Source organism: Stegastes partitus, unplaced genomic scaffold (genome assembly GCF_000690725.1).
Source record: "Stegastes partitus isolate 25-593 unplaced genomic scaffold, Stegastes_partitus-1.0.2 Scaffold668, whole genome shotgun sequence".
NCBI lineage: Eukaryota > Metazoa > Chordata > Actinopteri > Pomacentridae > Stegastes > Stegastes partitus.
Window position 1 is genome coordinate 53,247 of NW_007578399.1, and position 17,077 is coordinate 70,323.

The 17,077-nt window shown below is 40.2% G+C and overlaps 3 protein-coding genes across 3 annotated transcripts in view; 1 reads left to right on the plus strand and 2 right to left on the minus strand.

Annotated features, from left to right (window-relative positions):
• The window catches only part of prcp (prolylcarboxypeptidase (angiotensinase C)), a 13,634-nt gene extending 7,289 nt beyond the window's left edge, over positions 1–6,345 (minus strand). The window contains exons 1-5 of the mRNA XM_008290352.1: positions 5,875–6,345; positions 2,019–2,159; positions 1,831–1,932; positions 1,391–1,572; positions 428–585 (exon numbers count right to left, since the gene is read on the minus strand). Coding sequence (XP_008288574.1) covers positions 428–585; positions 1,391–1,572; positions 1,831–1,932; positions 2,019–2,159; positions 5,875–6,051 — 760 coding nt within the window. The 5' untranslated portion in view covers positions 6,052–6,345. The remainder of the gene's footprint in view (positions 1–427; positions 586–1,390; positions 1,573–1,830; positions 1,933–2,018; positions 2,160–5,874) is intronic.
• Positions 6,346–8,816: 2,471 nt separating this feature from the next.
• On the minus strand, positions 8,817–13,251 carry rab30 (RAB30, member RAS oncogene family). The gene is made up of 5 exons (XM_008290350.1): positions 13,119–13,251; positions 11,736–11,834; positions 11,570–11,653; positions 11,300–11,483; positions 8,817–10,551 (listed from the first exon to the last, which is right to left on the minus strand). The coding sequence occupies exons 2-5, from the start codon at positions 11,826–11,828 to the stop codon at positions 10,301–10,303; spliced, it is 612 nt and encodes a 203-aa protein (XP_008288572.1). The 5' UTR covers positions 11,829–11,834; positions 13,119–13,251; the 3' UTR covers positions 8,817–10,300.
• Positions 13,252–14,529: 1,278 nt separating this feature from the next.
• ndufc2 (NADH:ubiquinone oxidoreductase subunit C2) lies at positions 14,530–16,165 on the plus strand. The gene is made up of 3 exons (XM_008290349.1): positions 14,530–14,780; positions 15,231–15,374; positions 15,977–16,165. The coding sequence occupies exons 1-3, from the start codon at positions 14,642–14,644 to the stop codon at positions 16,024–16,026; spliced, it is 333 nt and encodes a 110-aa protein (XP_008288571.1). The 5' UTR covers positions 14,530–14,641; the 3' UTR covers positions 16,027–16,165.
• The last annotated feature ends 912 nt before the right edge of the window (positions 16,166–17,077 follow it).

Here is a 17,077-nt window from a genome sequence, read left to right on the forward strand (position 1 = left end):
AAATCCTTTAAATTAATAACTGGCATTGGGTATTTTATTAGTGTACATCTACTACTAATAGTGTGACAAGAATAAGAGTACCAGTTCATTTCTTAGGATTATGATAATGGAGAAAGTACCAGGGGGATCCTATAAAGGTGCACCTTTTTATTCAGATCTGAGCTGATGTGACCTGTGTGGAGACTCTCCAGACTTTATACCCAACAGGAGAACAAGTTTTAATATCAGCTGTCTGGTTTCAGGCTTCAGTGAAAGGTTGGCCTGCTCTACAAATGTGGACTTTGCAGCGTTGGGATTTCTGAAATCTGGTTTTCTTAGAAAAAAAAAGGTGAAGCATGCTTAGTTTAGTGCCCTAAAATAAAAAATAGCCTGGCAGAATATTTCACTTAATAATTCAAACTAGAAGATACATTTCAGCATGACTTACCAGTGGAGGAGACATTATTAATGGCCTTCCAGGACTTTCTGATGTTTGCATCGCAGTTATAGCCACTTCTGGCAAAGTCTTGAGTTACTATTTTGTAGAAATCTCCACATGGCACCATACCAGGGAACTGCCATATTGGTGCGGAGGCTGCCAGAGCTCTGAAATACGAGAAGAAGCAAAACTGTTTCTATATTTTATTTATTTATTTTCTCAGAATTACACATCCATCATCCTCAGTAATCTAGGGATGAGTAAACATGTGTGCTTGGGCAGAATGGTGCTCGTTTAGAAGTTAGAGAATGATGAGGATTCAGCCTAATGTCTCATAGAACAGACCGCAAAGATTCATCCTGTGGACTCCACGGAACATCTGGTGTTTGTTACGGACGTTTATTCACCAACAGGAGACAAGGAAGGTAAAATTTCAGGGGTTTTTTTTGGCCAGAAATAACCGAATTCTCAGGTACTGAAGCAGATCTTTAAAATCTAGTGTTTAGAGCTGCAAAAACACAAAAAAATGCTCGTATATATTTGGGGTAGGGCTGCAGGGTGGCACAGTTGGTTAGCACTGTTGCCTTGCAGCAAGAAGGTTGCCGGTTCGCGTCCCAGTGGGGGCACCGGAATCTTTCTGCGTGGAGCTTGCATGTTCTCCCCGTGCAGCGTGGGTTCTCTCCGGGTTCTCCGGCTTCCTCCCACACAGTTCAAAAACATGTTGAGGTTAATTGGTGATTCTAAATTGTCCGTAGGTGTGAATGTGAGTGTGCTTGGTTGTCTGTCTCTAAGTGTAGGCCTGTGATAGACTGGTGACCTGTCCAGAGTGTCCTACGCCCTAAGTCGGCTGGGATAGGCTCCAGCCCCCCCGCGACCCTAGTGAAGATTAAGCGGTGTATAGTTAATGGATGGATAGATGGATATTTGGGGTACGTTGACCTGCAGGTCCGGAAAACTACACCAATATCTTACCCAACAACAACGTTGGGGTATTTCATCCTGAACCAGGCAGCGAGCATCCCCCCGTAGGACCCTCCGACAGCGATGACGGGGCTCTGCTGAGCTCCAGGTAAAGTGCTCTTCAGGTTCTGAATCAGAACTGCAAAATCTGCCAGGGCCTGCTCCGCGGTCAGGTAGTTCAGGTGTTTGCTGTCCTGCAATCGAATGATTATAAAAGCATTGTTTTAAAAAAATGTGGTGGGCACCGACAGAAAAATAAAACCTAGCCTCAGGCAGTGGATGTGCAAATTAGTTTAGCTGATAACTATTTCAACCTGAAGCTACCACACACCAGAATTTAAGAAATAAACTTGTCTTGATGAGCATCATTAAAATATTTAAACATTTTTTAAACACATATTGTAATCAGACTTCAATTAGATGCATAGGCGTGACCCTGCACATTCACTTACACTGTAAGAGTCTTGTCCAAATGGCAGCGACTCTCCATAGTAACGATGTTCTGCAAAAACCAGCATGGCGCCCAACTCCTCCGCAATTTCCCACATGAAGCCCTAAAGAGAGAATGACAACAGGTGTCCAATTAGACCGAGGATTACACGCACGGTAAATACACACAAGTAACAGCTGGATGTTTTACTGTGTTGTTGCAGAACCAGGTGATGTCGCCTTCGTTTCCAGTGTAGAACAAAATGGGTCCTCCGGGCTGCTGCCAGTGTTTGTCAGCCACGAGGTATCTCTGCTTGAAGGTGCCATCCTCCAGGAATCCGAAATGATCAATCTGGAAGACATGAAAACAGGACAACAGATTTAATTAGGAGTAAAGGCACAAACCAATCGCTTACATTAGAACTCGTTTGACAGAAAATTCCTTTAATGGAAACCAGGAAGTTAAGTTTAAACCGTATTTCTTGGTGATTCATTATTATCATCAATTAACCTTTAACAATTTAACGACTGCATTTTCATACATTCTGTGCTAAAGATCAGTTAAAATCCTCACTGACTGACATATACGATAAGTCACCCATTCATGAGATGCATATACACTCTGATGTGTCTCCCCAACAGCCTTGTAATCTACTCATCCTTTGTAAAGCTTTTAATATTCAGTTTTTGTTAAGTCTGTGCCAAGAGTTGTTGATTCAACCCCTTTCTGAGCCTGTAATAGTGTATTCTTTATATTAACGCTGAAGAGCAATAAGAGCTACTGAGACTAATGGTTAGTATTCAAAGTGCAGTTACATTAGGGAGTCGTCCTGATTTGAGCCACAAAGCGTGCTCCCTCTTTCAAGCACAAAGCAGCGGAGCAAATTTTCCACAAAATTAGAGGCAGAGCCACAAAACGCACAGTATAATGCAGAGATAAATAAAAGAGACTCTTCTGGGAATTGGTCACCCTTGTCAGCAGAGATGTTGATGCTGGAAACAACACACAACATTATAAAAGGATGAAACGCAGTCCACAGAAAGTGCTTTTAAGTAGGTGTGATCCTTGTATACCTGGCCCCGTGCCAGCGATGCTGTTGTGAAATGACAGTCCCGAGGCTGGATTCTAAGGGTAATTAGCCCCAATTTGTATTAAAAAATGCTGGAGCCATTTTTAAGGGGATGCCACATTAGTTCCACTTTAGATGAGCTCTGAAATATCCTTTCATAAAACCTCGGGGATTCTGGTGTATCTTCTCCTTTCAAGCATATTTCCTGTGTTCTTTATTAGACAAAGGCAGAGAGAAAACAACAACTTCACAGAGAAGACAACCCCATGAGGCTACTGAGTAGTCCAACCCTGGAAACAGCCCCAGCACTTAATACAAAATGTTTCTGTTTTGTTTTTCCCCCGTCCTCGCTCTCTTCTCTCCTCGGCGGATACAAAGGAGGCAGCAATTTTATGAGCCAATGACAGCAAAAAGATTCTGGGGCCTCAATGTGTTCATTCAAGCCTCGACTCCTTCACACTTGGCAGTGCTTTTAAGTGCGAGGGGACCATGAGACAAAGTTCAGCAGTTTGGCAGCAACGTAAGTTTCAGTGGTATTGGTGGACCACAATGCAATCTTAGATCTTTGTACGTAAAGCGTTTTAATGTTGCTTTGTGTTCTTTAAAAAACACATATATTGAGCTCAGACTTTGTGTCACATGTACATTTATTTAATCAATAACCAGGTTTTTAAATGGTACACATCCGACTTTGAGAAGTAAACTCTTTAGCTGAATTCTCTCTCGCAATGCAGACGAAAATATTCCAGAGAAAACTACGATCTAAATAGCAAAAACCAAAGTGTCAGAATATATAAAGTCTTGCAGCAAAAGGACCCCCGGTGAGCACTGTATCACTTGTTCCCACTCAGTATGCACATCACAAAACCTGTGAGATTGGTTTCATAACACATCCACACCCTGATACGTAGTGCCACCATGTGGCTGCAGCGGGCAGCACTTCAGCAGTTTGCCTCAAATTAAAATTCACTGCATATGCTGCACATCTACCAAGCCAGAACGCCGCCGATTCCACAAGACAGGAGGCTGCGTCTGTTGTCCGGCAAACGCAGACATGAGGAGGGAACAAGCAAAGCTCCAAGTAAACTGCTGCAGTTAATTTGAAGGATGCTTCAGGACACTTCCATTCATTGTCTTGAGGCCGAATGCAGTCAAGAGGATTTCCGGACGACAACTGCTGGATCACTTGGTGCTCTCTTCTCAGCAGTTGGCAGGGGGGGGAGAAAAAAGTGTAGAAAAAAGGCTGCATGATTGATGATTCTTTTGTGATAACAGCAGACTGCTGCTGGAAATTGGTTTACAAGGATTGTATGTGTTGTCCTTGTCGAGAAGAAGAAGAGCATACTTGTTGTTGATTGGCCTAAAAACCCACATCAGACGAGACAGCGGGCGTCAGAGGGCAGGAAATGGTCTTTATCTCCTTGTCAGCTTGGCTGATTAAACAGGATGTCGTGGGCTGGACCAGGTGTGGAGCATTATCCCCGCATCCAAACATCATTAACAGTATTAATAGGACTTACGTCAGCAACTACTGTTCATTCATTTTAATTTAATATGGAGATTATTTTTTAATTAATCAATTGGTTGATATAAAAATGCCCAGTACAAATTCTAAGAGAATAAAAGGACGATAAAATGTCTTGTTTTTAAATGTAAGACAACTGAAGGTGACAAACCCGCACATTTTAAAACTTGGTTTATTTCCCATTTTGCTCATAAATGTTTCAATATTTACTCTACAGCAAAGAAAATAGCTGCAACAACTGAACACTAAAATGTCTTGGCTAATATACTACACACATTAGAACACTGTGTGTCTAATCCTACATGGAAAATGTAGTAAAGCCAAGACAATTAATTTGTTTTCTTCATTATTCTTCTACCATTAACTCTTTACTTTTGATTAAAATAAGAATCTGGATTTTTTTTTTTTTAAATTTGCCTGAACAACTAGCACGACTTCTGGAAAGTGATGCGAAACCTTCAAATGTGTGAGTTATATCTGAACAAGCTACAACTAGTTGCCTTGCATGAATGAATATCAAACAGGAGGTGGCACAAACTGTAAGAAGCACATCCATGAGAGAGCAGAACAAAGGGGGAAAAAAATCTGTTACAGTCCATTAAATCACAGAGTTAAGATCTAAATTATGATTACTGGCTCATGTACCACAGCACCATATTGACCTATTTTAAGTTCCCATAACACACAGCTGATTAATCAGCACAAGATGAAGCTGAAGATGGATCACCAGCCACTGCTGAAGTCATAGGAAAAAGACAAACACGGTCTCGTGACTGCATGAGTCATATTCACAAAGCCAGATGATGTGTTGCAAGCCCTCCACATGCAATCTCCATAAAGTAACAATAAAATGGAACACGTAGAGGCTGGATGAGGATCTCTCAAGCCTCCCCGAGGTAAAGCGTTTAGCATCCACTGGGCCCCGGAGACCTCTTTAGGCAGCGAGCCAGGAAAGACAGTTAAAGATCTGCTGGCAGGAACGAAGCCAATTGTGATGCTTTTCCCCTCACTACAGGAAGCCTCGTGGGAAACACCTACTGTATTGTCTGCACACACAACACACGGACCTCTATAGAATTAAGTGCATTGGGGATTTTTAGAAAGAGCAAGTGGTGGAATTATTTGAACAGGGCAAACAATGAAGCCAAGTTATGTAGTGGCAAATAAAAAGGTGAGTAAACTTAATGAGGCTGGAAGAATCACATCATAGAATCAGGTATATTTTTCAGAAAGCACTTCTGATGCTGAAATCAAGTATTATTTTACATCATATGTACTTCTTTTAAAAGGCACATATTGAAGTTAGTACCATTTGAAAGTGAATTCAGCATTTCTAATGTACAAAGCAAGTATTTAAAAGAGAAGTGAAAGAGAAAGAAGCAGATAAAAGAGGAAGAAAGCAGTTTGAAATCAATGCGTAAAACACCATTTTATGGACACATTGTAGGTGACAAAATAAACTTTAAACTCACCTTTTGGTCAAAATAAAATGTCTTATAGCTGATGGGGGGATCGGAGGAGTAAGGCAGCCCACCTAGCCTGGTGAAAAGTTTAGATTTAAGTGCAGTCACGTGTAAACAAACCAAACACAGCGTTAGGACGCAGGTAGCTGCAGCTCTGCCCAAAACCTCCGTCCTGCCTGCAGCCATCACCGCTGCTTCTGTCAAATCCAAGTCACAGCAAACTGATCCTCAGCGCAGGAGGTCGCATGATCTGTCTGTGTTTGCACTGAGGACAGGAGGCTCGTCCCGTTAAAGAAAGGAAGTGAGACTCCCCTGTCAGCAAATCCAAAGAGGTGTTACCGGGCAGCCGGTGGAGTGACTTTATCATCGGAGCTGAAGGATTCCGTCGCTGCTGCTGCTGCTGCAGGACGCACCGGGGTCAGAGTCTTCTCAACATTTCACCAACTTTCATTTAACTAGAGTCACAAAGCAGCCATGGATGTATGGAGCACACAGCAGACGGCTCTTACTGTAGATATCTCGCAGTGGTTGATGGGAGATTGAGTTCTACATGGGCGCGCTGCTGCCTCCAGTGCCACAAACAGATCTCTGCCTCAGATCATCAACATTTATTTATGCGTATTTACGCACCGCCAGGGGCCAAAGAGGGGCAGTGTGCCCCAGGTCGGGCGAATAAAAGCACAATAAGCGACATGTTGCACTAAATAAGACTTAAACATGGTGGCAAATACCGGAAATACGTCACAGAAATAGGCACTTGACTATAAACTCTGTAGAAGGCAACTTCATGCGGAGGTTTGGCACTGAAAATAGAAACTGGAGAAGGACCCGGCGTCACCTGGCAGATATTGTATTTCAAACAATGCTGACGAGGTACATTTCAAAACCATGCATAAAGTACACTGTCAAATGAAAGCTGTTATCTGAGCCTGTGATTGCTCAAGTGGTGGCCTTGAATATGTGATTAATAAAGTTTTTAACCTTTTCTCCTGGAACTGATCTCTCCTCTGAAATTGTTCAGTTTACTAAACAAAAACAACAACAAGTTTCTCAAAAGTAGTAAAATTTTCTGTCCTGTAACTTTAGATCAAATAAGTTATGTGCATATCCTATTGTTTGTTCTGTATATGTTCTCTAACCTTATTCCTATGATGTATGTCCAATCTACATGTGCTACTGATGTTTAACAAGCATTCATATGTCACTTTTTTATTTTAATATAAAAGTACACATAAAATTGCAAATACTGCAAGTATACACAAGCAATGAAAGACCCTGCATTTTTATAGGGATATGTACAACAGATATTTATTCTCGTAGCCATACTAATAATGACAATAAAAAGAAGAAGCAGTTCAACTTATACAGCACTTTTCTTAACAGTGTTACCAAGCCCCTCACAAAAGGATTAAAAACAGCAAAAAAAACCCAGAAATGATTCAGTATTATAATATCCATAAATTCACAGATATATGAAAGGTTTTCGAAAAGAAATGCTGCGGGAGGACATTGGAGAAAAGTAATAGCTTTAGCCAATCTAATCTGAGATGGTAAGTCATGACAAGGGTTCAGGTTCTGGACTGCAAAAGTATGACAGCAGAGTGGGAGATACCAAAAGATCTCAATCTGCTGATCTACAATGACATCCAGGCTCTTACGGGGCCAAAAAGTCATGTCTTGGTCCTGCAAGGCCTTGAAAGTCAATCAGAAAATTTTATATATCTGCGTACTGATGATCTTTTACAATCTGTTTACTAATAACCCGACCAAAGGGCAGGATGTCTGTAAACATTAATAGATCCGAGGCTGTCCCATAAGGAACACAATGTGTAAAATGGCAAACTAAAGACCAGGAATTTCCAACTACGGCATAAAAGGTTCTATTTAAATGCTATTGGCTGTGAGCAAACCTTTTCCAACCAACACAAGTTTCAAGAGTGGTCTACTGTAACAAACACTCAGGTCACCTTAATCCACAGGAAGCAGTAAATCATTTGCTACATTACCGAAGGCTGTCTCAGTCTGAAAGTTATTGAAAACGTCTTAGTCCTGCACACATAAGCAACCAGTCAAGAGGTAATAAATTCCTTCAACATTTTAGACAGAAAAGAAAGTTTAGAAATTGGTTGGTAAGTGTAGAGACTGAGCAGGTCACGGCTGGGTTTGTTTAACAGGGGTTGCACAGTTTAAAATAAGAGGAAGAGTGTGGCAAAGGAGCAAATAATAACTTTTAGGATTCAGAGGCTCAAGAGTTTAGAAGGAATCTTGTCAATCTGGGACGAGCATTTAATATAAGAGGCATTGGCTTCAGAGAGACATAGTCCCAGAGTGAGTCAGCAGCATCTGATACGATCACAGTCTTAATATTCTCCATCATTTTAAGAAAATAAACTAATTTATTGCTGTGTTTAGCATTGGATGTTGTGGAACATCTCACAGCAGAATTCAACCTAAAATTAAACTTCTGAATTACGGCCACTTTTTGGAAATCAAGCTGGAAAAACAGACCGATCCAGCCTCTTTAACCGCAGCCTGACAGCGGGCCGTGCGGCGTCTTAGGATGTCAAGAGAGAATTGTAACCCGTCTGCCTTCCAAATCCTCTCAGCTTTTCTGCATTCTCCCTCGTGGACCCGAGCGTGCTCATTAAGCCACGGAGAAGGATTCGACTTTTTCCTCTCTGAATCTGAGAGCGGCGACGTGGTCGGAGATGGAGAGGCAGATATTGTTGAGTAAATAAGCCGAGGCATCGGGGCTCCTCTGCTGCACAAAGAAGGCTGAGAGAACAGGCAGAATCAGCAGGAAGGACGTGTGACAGGACGGTTAATCAGTCGATGGAAATAAAGGAAAGTTTCTGAGGATGACTGCAGCGCTACCACCCCAAGAGACATGAATACGAATTTCATTTTTTAAAAAAGAGTCATAAACAATAACATATGACAAATACAAGATATTTAGTGTTACTGTTTAATGTTATACAGAGTATTTTAGGGATTACTTTGTACACATAAAGGAAAAGAAGCACAACATCCCAATAGTGTTTCCTTTGTATTTCCCATATTGTCTCGACAGGAAGATGCAAGGGATTAGCCATGAGTAACTGCTGTTAAATCTAAAAGGTAAAAGGCAAAACAAAACGCTCGCCAGTTTTACAAAGGGATTACTGAAAATACAAAATTATAAAAGCAAAGTGCCGAGATGTACTACAGTACTAAATCTGTACAACAAAAAAAAAAGACAAAATGTTACGATAAAAATAAGTGTGCAGTATATGGCATTGTGCAATACAGTACATTACAGTTATGGCAAATATATGAAAGATAAAAGTTAGACACTACAAATTATGGCTAAACATGCTCAACAATCGAGGAGTTTCACAATAAAAGCATATGAAATACAACGAGTCATACGAAACTACATGAACATACCCCTTCAAACAATTTCATGGCTAGGCAGCAACAACAAAAGGCAGAGATATTCACGTCTATGGGTAACGAAAAGAAAAAAGCTGACGGTCAAAACAATCTCACTCGATTAAAACTGCTCGTAGTTTCTGCTGATGACGGCCTTTCCGACGGCTTCAAAACTAAAATCAACCGACTAATCACAAGCACTGCAAGTATACTAAAAAAAATAATAATAATGGCGTCACAGAATACTGTAGTATTTTTTACACATTTTTGAGTTTATGTTATTTGACTTAAAAACATATTTTAGCAGCAAGTAAAAATAATTCTATTGGGAACAAATATTTCACAGTATGTAATGACAGGTGCAAATAATGATTCGGAAATGAAATTATGTAAGTTAATAACATTGTACGCTATTCTCAGAGCAGAAGAAACCGTAGTGGAAAATAAATGATTGTGCAACAGATTTTTAGGTAAATTTGCAAAGCTGTTGTTGTTGTTTTTTTTTGCCATTTGATCAAACTTAGCAAATTTCAAAAATGTCCTGTATGTAAACATGTTACCATTAACCGATAACCTCCGATGATCGTAAAACGTCTCGTCAGCTATGTGGGATCTGTGACAAAATACCTGGCAGAGCTTTTCACTCACATAATACTGCTGGTGAATATTGATGTCTGATGAAAATGGATCATAAAACCCAAACAGGAAAATCCTGCAATTTCACAATGAGGATAAAATGGAGCCCTACTCAGATTCCTGGATGCATCAGGCAAACACTTTACATTATGTTGCACTGAGGATTATGTTCTCCATAATGGCAGCATATTAAAATGCCTGTTCCTGGAAGGCCAAACTAAAGTTGACTAACTCCCTTGTACAGCTTAAAAAAGGCATGGGACTAGAAATGACCAGACTAAGAAGTGGCATTATGCCATCTTAGCGGGACGGAGGCATTGGGGCTTAGCCATCTACCCTCTACAGTCAATGGCTACTGAGTTGCCATGGCCAGACGGCTGAGCTCTCTCTAATTGAGGCTGCAGCAGCTCAAGTAACTGATGGTTTTACCCTCGCCGGGCATCGGGGCAGTGTCATTGTTATCCAGCTTGTTCTGCTTGGCCTCTCGAATGAGTTCGCAGGCCAGGTCGAGGAAAAGTTTCTCAACATTGTCAGACTCTTTGGCTGACGTCTCCAGATAGAGCATGCTCTGAGCCTCGGCGAAGTCTTCGGCCCTCTGCCTGAGAACCTCTCTCTTCTCTGCCAGATCTATTTTATTACCTATAAAACACACACAAACATTCATCCGTCAGTAAATGTAACAAGTAGGAGTCTTCTTGCATCACAATTTGTCTTTTCTGAGCAGTCAGACTGAACGGTGGTGGGTGTGTGTGTGCGTGTGTGTGTAATGTGACAGATGGAAGTGGAGGTGTATGTGTGTGCATGCTGTGTGGGATGGATTTGGAGGGTGAGCTGTATATTCTGGGCAAAAATGTTTGTCTTCTCAGCAATGGAAAAAAATAAAGTAATTCGAAGAAATTACACAACACAAAACTGTTTTAGTGTTTAACAAATCTATTTTAAAACTGTTGTGAACTAAAACCAGATAGGATAAGCTCTTATTAATCCCACAACGGGGCAATTTGTGGTGTTACTGCAGCGAAGGAGATAGCGCACATGTGCAGGGAACATCAGCAGAAAACAAAAACCTTTATCTATGCAAGTACTGTTGATATTGTACAGATTCATCCATATGTGGGAATTCAGATAATGCACAGATTCCTCTTGATGTGGAAAATACCAAATTGCACATATCTATATATAGAAAAACAACGGTATTGCACAGATTTTTACATATATTGCACCAATCCCCCCATGGGTACATAATATTTGTATTAACCAGACTCTCGTATGTGTAGAAAAATTGACAATTTGCTGTTTTTTGAAATGTACAAAACCGTCATACTGCACAGGTTTGAATGCATTGACGTCTGATGACAAAATAATCAGCAAAGTAATGTTTTCTTACCGACTAATATAGTCACCACTTGGTTGTTGGCATACTGCTCAATCTCCCTCAGCCACTCTGGAAGGCACCTGAAGGAGTCCTCACAGGTAATGTCATACGTAAGAATGAGGGCATTGGCACTACGGTAATAACTCTGAGTGATGGAGCGAAATCTCTCCTGTCCAGCTGTGTCCCATATCTGCAGCTGGAAAACACAAAAAATATGTAATATTAGCAACTGCAATACATGCTCACACTTTTATATTAAAAGTCACTTTAATCTTGTTGTACCTTGACCTTCTCCCCTTTGATTTCCACAGTTTTAATCATGAAATCTACTCCAATAGTAGCCCCTTGTCCAGGTGGGAAAAGGCCCTAAAATCAGAACATTTAAAATTAATACCACTTAATTCAAATACATATATTTACAAACTCGTAGACACGGATGAATACAAACCTGAGTAAAGCGCCGGACAAGACATGTCTTCCCAACTCCAGCATTTCCTATCAGAACTATTTTGAACAGGTAGTCATAATCTTCCATACTCATAATAAACTGTGAAAAATAAAGGAAGAAAACAAACAGGTGGTGAGCAAAGGCTTCAACACTGAATCACTTTGTCAGATCAAAGCATTCACATTTCTCTCCACATCATGAACTGGCACACGTGGACGGGACACTTCTAAAAGGAGACAGTAAAGATGCTGATGAAACCACAAACTGTTGTGAAACTAGCGCACGGGGCAGCATCCTCAGGACTCAGATCACAGCTGACATTTCACCTAAATGAGCTTCGCTGACACATACTAGAGAAGTTGTGAGCGACATATGCCCTAGTTTAGATCTTCGGTCTGTAATTTGAGTTCAGCTTATTTGCGCAAATGGACTGGTTGCACTAGAAGCTGTATGACAAAAAGAAATGTCCATTTAGTTAAAGCTAAAGTCTCATCCAACACCCACATCTCTGGCACTGACATGATGATCAAATACATGTTTTATGCATTTGTTTTTGTCCTTCATTCCACATCATTAAGGCTTTTTAAAAAAAAAAACAGGAGCTTCTGTTTCACTTCTCCATCGGATTTCCCATTTTTGCATCATGTAATATGTGCACAACGTGACTTTCCTAATATATTTTTTTTGGTCTTAGCTGCAGTTTTATAGGCCGTGCATCACTTTTGGGGGCTCATGGAGCCACGGGAGATTAATACACTGCAGAAATCACATATAGCTTGTAGAAAGCACACATATTAGGTTCGCTGTGTCTTTGCTCAGTGTCCACGCACAACTCCGCGGCACGACAAATGTATGTAAACACGCATAATAACATATCATTTTAGTACTGCAGCACCGTTCCATCTGTTCGCTACCAGCATGCTGAATCGGGCCTATACGTACTTAAAAACTAATCATATTTACTGTAAAAATGCGTTTTAGGGAAGCAAACTGTTGCTTACAACAACATGTGAATCACAGACTGACAGTCGTGATACAGAGGAGCATATTATGGGGCATCCATTTAACCACTCGCCTGTATAAAAAAAATGAACATTTTCCCCGTGTCGCATTTCCTTCCTCGCCGTTTTAAAAAAGCTTCCAAGCAGAGTAAATAAGCGGCATCCTGCACGTAGTTAATCTGAGTTAATTTTGCACTTGTTTCTCATATTGTTGCCTTTTCAGTCTGAGTTGATAGCCATTAGGGCGAAGCTAGCAACAGTAGCAACTAGCGGCTACCGTGTGATTCTAGCCATTTTGGCACTATCTGCAGATGCAGGAGGGGGAAGAAAAAAAAAACAAAATCAGCCCTGCGCATCGAGCCGTGAAATAGTTTGCACTTACCAAAAACACGGGGAGATCCCCCGGACTTATGACTACTTGGTGTACATAGGTCACCTCTTCAAATGGGCAAAGCCGCTGCTGGGCAGGGCATAATTCCTCCGGCTGTGTATCCTCAGCAGCTCAGCAGCAGCAGCAGCCTGACTGATAGAGCAGGAGGAGGAGGAGGAGGAGGAGGACTGCACTCAATGATGTCATCAACTCACATGCAAAGTAACTCAGTACATTTACTCACGTACTGCAATTCAATGCTGTTTTGCAGAGCTATAATTTCAGTATTTACTCCTGGGTAAAGCCTGCAGTTTTAATCCAATACATTCTGTAGACTTCCAAGTCCTTGATCATCCATATACATGTCGGATCTGTAGCCAAAAGTAACTCTGCAGGAAAATAATTAACTGTTCATCTTCTTGCTTGGTATAAACTTAGCCTTTATGTATAGCTACCGACTAATATAAAATAAATAAATAAATAAATAAATAAATAAAAAGTTGCAATGATAGCATAACACAAGACCATAAGTCCTAACCTTATGGTGGCAATAGCTTAGAAATCAAGTCACCGTTATTTGTTTTTTTTTTTAATGCACGTTTAAAACAGCAGTCCTTGGCTTTAAAAATTAACCGAGCTAATTTAAATACTGTGTTGAAGACCATACATAGGTAATTTTGGTGTGAATTTACCACAGTAATGTAACTATTAAGAATTAAAACACTCCAAAAAGAAAGAAAGAAATATAACTTTACCTGGCAATGATACATATTGATGCTAACAACCTTCACTATCGCTAATTTTGAGACATTAACTGAACTAATTTAAATATTAAGGCTAAGACCTCACGGTGTTATTAATTATGGAGACAAAGCTACACCATTTAAATCTTAACGTTAAGACCCTACATTATTATTTACTGTGGAGCTAATTGAAATATGAAGGTCAACGCCTTGCAGTGTTATAAATAATGGAGATTAGCCTGACTATTTTAGAACTGAAGTAATGACGCTTGAATAACATACATGAAAACAGTACAGAAAAAAAGTGCATTTCATGAAATGCGCACATATTACTGCACAATATTAGTTTACTGTGAGACGACTGATAACAAAGTCCCAACAGCCTAGTTAATGGTTACCCGTTGCTAGCTAGCAAGCTAGCTATAACTACTTACCAAAAGTAGAAAATGATAACGTAAGTTCTGGTTAAGTTTCTTACCGTTACCCTCGTTAAATTAAGTTTAAAAAAAAAAAAAAAAGTATTCGTGTGTGTAGAGAGTGTCGTTTATGAATTATTTATAACAAAATCGACGTAAAGCCAACACTTCCGTGGCTAAATGTAAAGTTTCGTCGTCCTGCCTTCGTTGCTAGGAAACAGAATAGGCGGAACTAAAGCTGTTCCCGTTTGTTTTGCCCGGGCCGTTCGCTCGGTTGCACGCCCTTGGCTTCCTACGAGAGGTGATAGACGATAAGCAGGAATAGGCTGCTGGGAGGTCACTCTTAATTCTAGATTGAAGCGTGATTTTTCTCGCCATGAAGTTCATTCCAGACGAGGCAAAGGGTCTCCCTCCTCCCGAAATCGTCAACAGGAATTCGGTGGGGCTGGGCGGAATGGGCTGGCTCACCGCGTTATTGCAGAACGCTTTGAAGCTGAGGCCGGCGTTGAAGTCAGGTTAGCATGTTAGCATGTTAGCTGTAGCTTGTCTGCGGAGGCACTCTTTCATTTCAAGCCTATTTTACTGTTAATTTTAAAAGCAGCAATGAAAACCCCACTGCAGACGCGGTGCATTTAAGAAGGAGTCGATGTGGTATACAACATAAAACAGGCAATGCATGAATGTTAGTGTGAGTGCTATTAGGTAAACAACCGTCACCGACATTTCTGTTTGTGTCATAGTACTAGTTATTACTTTAGTCCCCTTTAAAGCTGTTTATATCTGCATTTTAGCTGTCAATTCGACTTGATTTTAAGTATCATTAAAAAAAAATTCTGCCTGAAAAGCTCCAAGCCTGTCATGATGAAGTCTTGCATTTGTGCTTTCAAAGAACAGTTCATATTACAGTGTTGTCACGTTTTGTACTTCAAGTACAGTTGTGTCACTTGTCATATTTTTCTGTTTAGGTCTCCATCGGCAAGTCCTGTACGCGACAGTCGGTTGGCTCTTTGGCTACCATGTAACAAAAGTTGAAAACTACACTTACGCCAAACTTGATCGAGATATGAATGAGTATGTCAGACGTCACCCAGATGATTTTGTACCAAAGGGTAAGACAATGTTCACTGTTTTTGCTCTAAAAGAAGGCACACGAATCAATCTGCACAGCGTCCTCTATGTGTGATGTTGATGCACATTTGTGATAGTTGAATATATGTTTCAAAAGGGCTGGGGAGGTGACAGATTTGCGCTTAAGGAAATGGAAAGGAGGGAAAATTTGTGACATAATAGATAGCAGGCGGATTTTGTTATTCATATTAAAGCATTTGCTCAAAGACGGCAAAGTGCAGTGTTTGATTTATTGTCTGTATATCAAAAAAAAGAGAAACATGCAAGAAAATTTAACATTTTTGGGTCATGACGAGTCTTTTTGGTTACATTTTATTATGTTTTCTCATTCGGCACATACTAGCGCTGGTATTCTACTGCACACTGTAATGTTTGCTTTTTAATATTCTACCAACAGTAACAGCAGTTCCATGCTGATCACACATCAGAGTTTTGTGAGGGTTTATAATCCTGTGCCGTGCAGTTTGTTGTGCCATAATCTCTGTTGAGTTTGAGTAGAACATGAAATTAAACTTGAACTGAAGACATGGTGGCCAATGTACTGCATGTGTTTAATTAAACTCTGTTTCTTTTGTCTCGCCAGAAAAGAAGACCTTTGCAGAGATTGTCGAGCCGTTCCATCCCGTGCGCTAAGTGTCATTGGCTGCTCACGTGAAGGAGGGAGGAAGAGAAAACATTTGCAGACTTGTCACTGGTCTTGTGCAGCCCTTTTTTGCGATCTTCCTGTCGTATATTGTGTGAAATATAGCTATGTAAATAAAAATGTAAAAAAAAAAACCCTCAAATTCAGCGTTTTCTGAGTTAACCCATTTATGCCCAATTTTTTTTCAGAGTTGTAAGGCATATAATTTTATCAGTTAAGTCCCTCTGAATCTTGTTATGTATTTATTTTTTCCATTTTGTACTTTGATTTGAAGAAAATAGCATTTTTATGACTGGCAACAATTGTTGCCAGTAGTCACTTAGCTTGTCACTAGGTCAAATGTCACCTAATAGTAATATAGAAACAATAATAATAATATAGTAATAACAAAATGATAATATAGTCATAATAAATAATAAAAAGGTGGAAAGGGGGTGGTGGTATAAAACAAAGAACAATATGTAAAACTGTACATGGATACCAATGGATATTGTCATCCCAGGAAGGTAGCTAATAATCATGGTTCAAACCTTGGTTCCACCTGTATAAAATTCAAAACAACAAACAATTTGAACTGGTTTCTTTGTACATAAATAACCTTTGTATCAGATATACATCTCAGACCAAGTCTGTATGATATAAAAACAATCTCCAACAGGTTAAAACATAACAACCAGAGGTTTCACGCTGTCAATCGAAAAAACGTCAAACTAGCGTGGAAACAAATTGGTGGAAATAAAATCATATGTTGTTGCTGATTTTGGCAAATGAAACAGAGCAGAAATAATCATTTCTATGTCACAGAAATGCACTGCATATGAAACAGATAACCTACATATTCTGAAATACCCATATACTCATGAAAATTGCTTACATACATAGCATACCAGAGGGAAAAGGGAGATTTGTGGGGGGGGGTAGAGGTGGTGGTGGTGGTGGGAGTGTAGGTGTGGGCATTGGCTATGGTAAGTGCTTGTGTGTCAAGAAAAGTGCACCTCCAACTGCACATCAACATTTTTTACCTCAGTGAAACACAAGCTA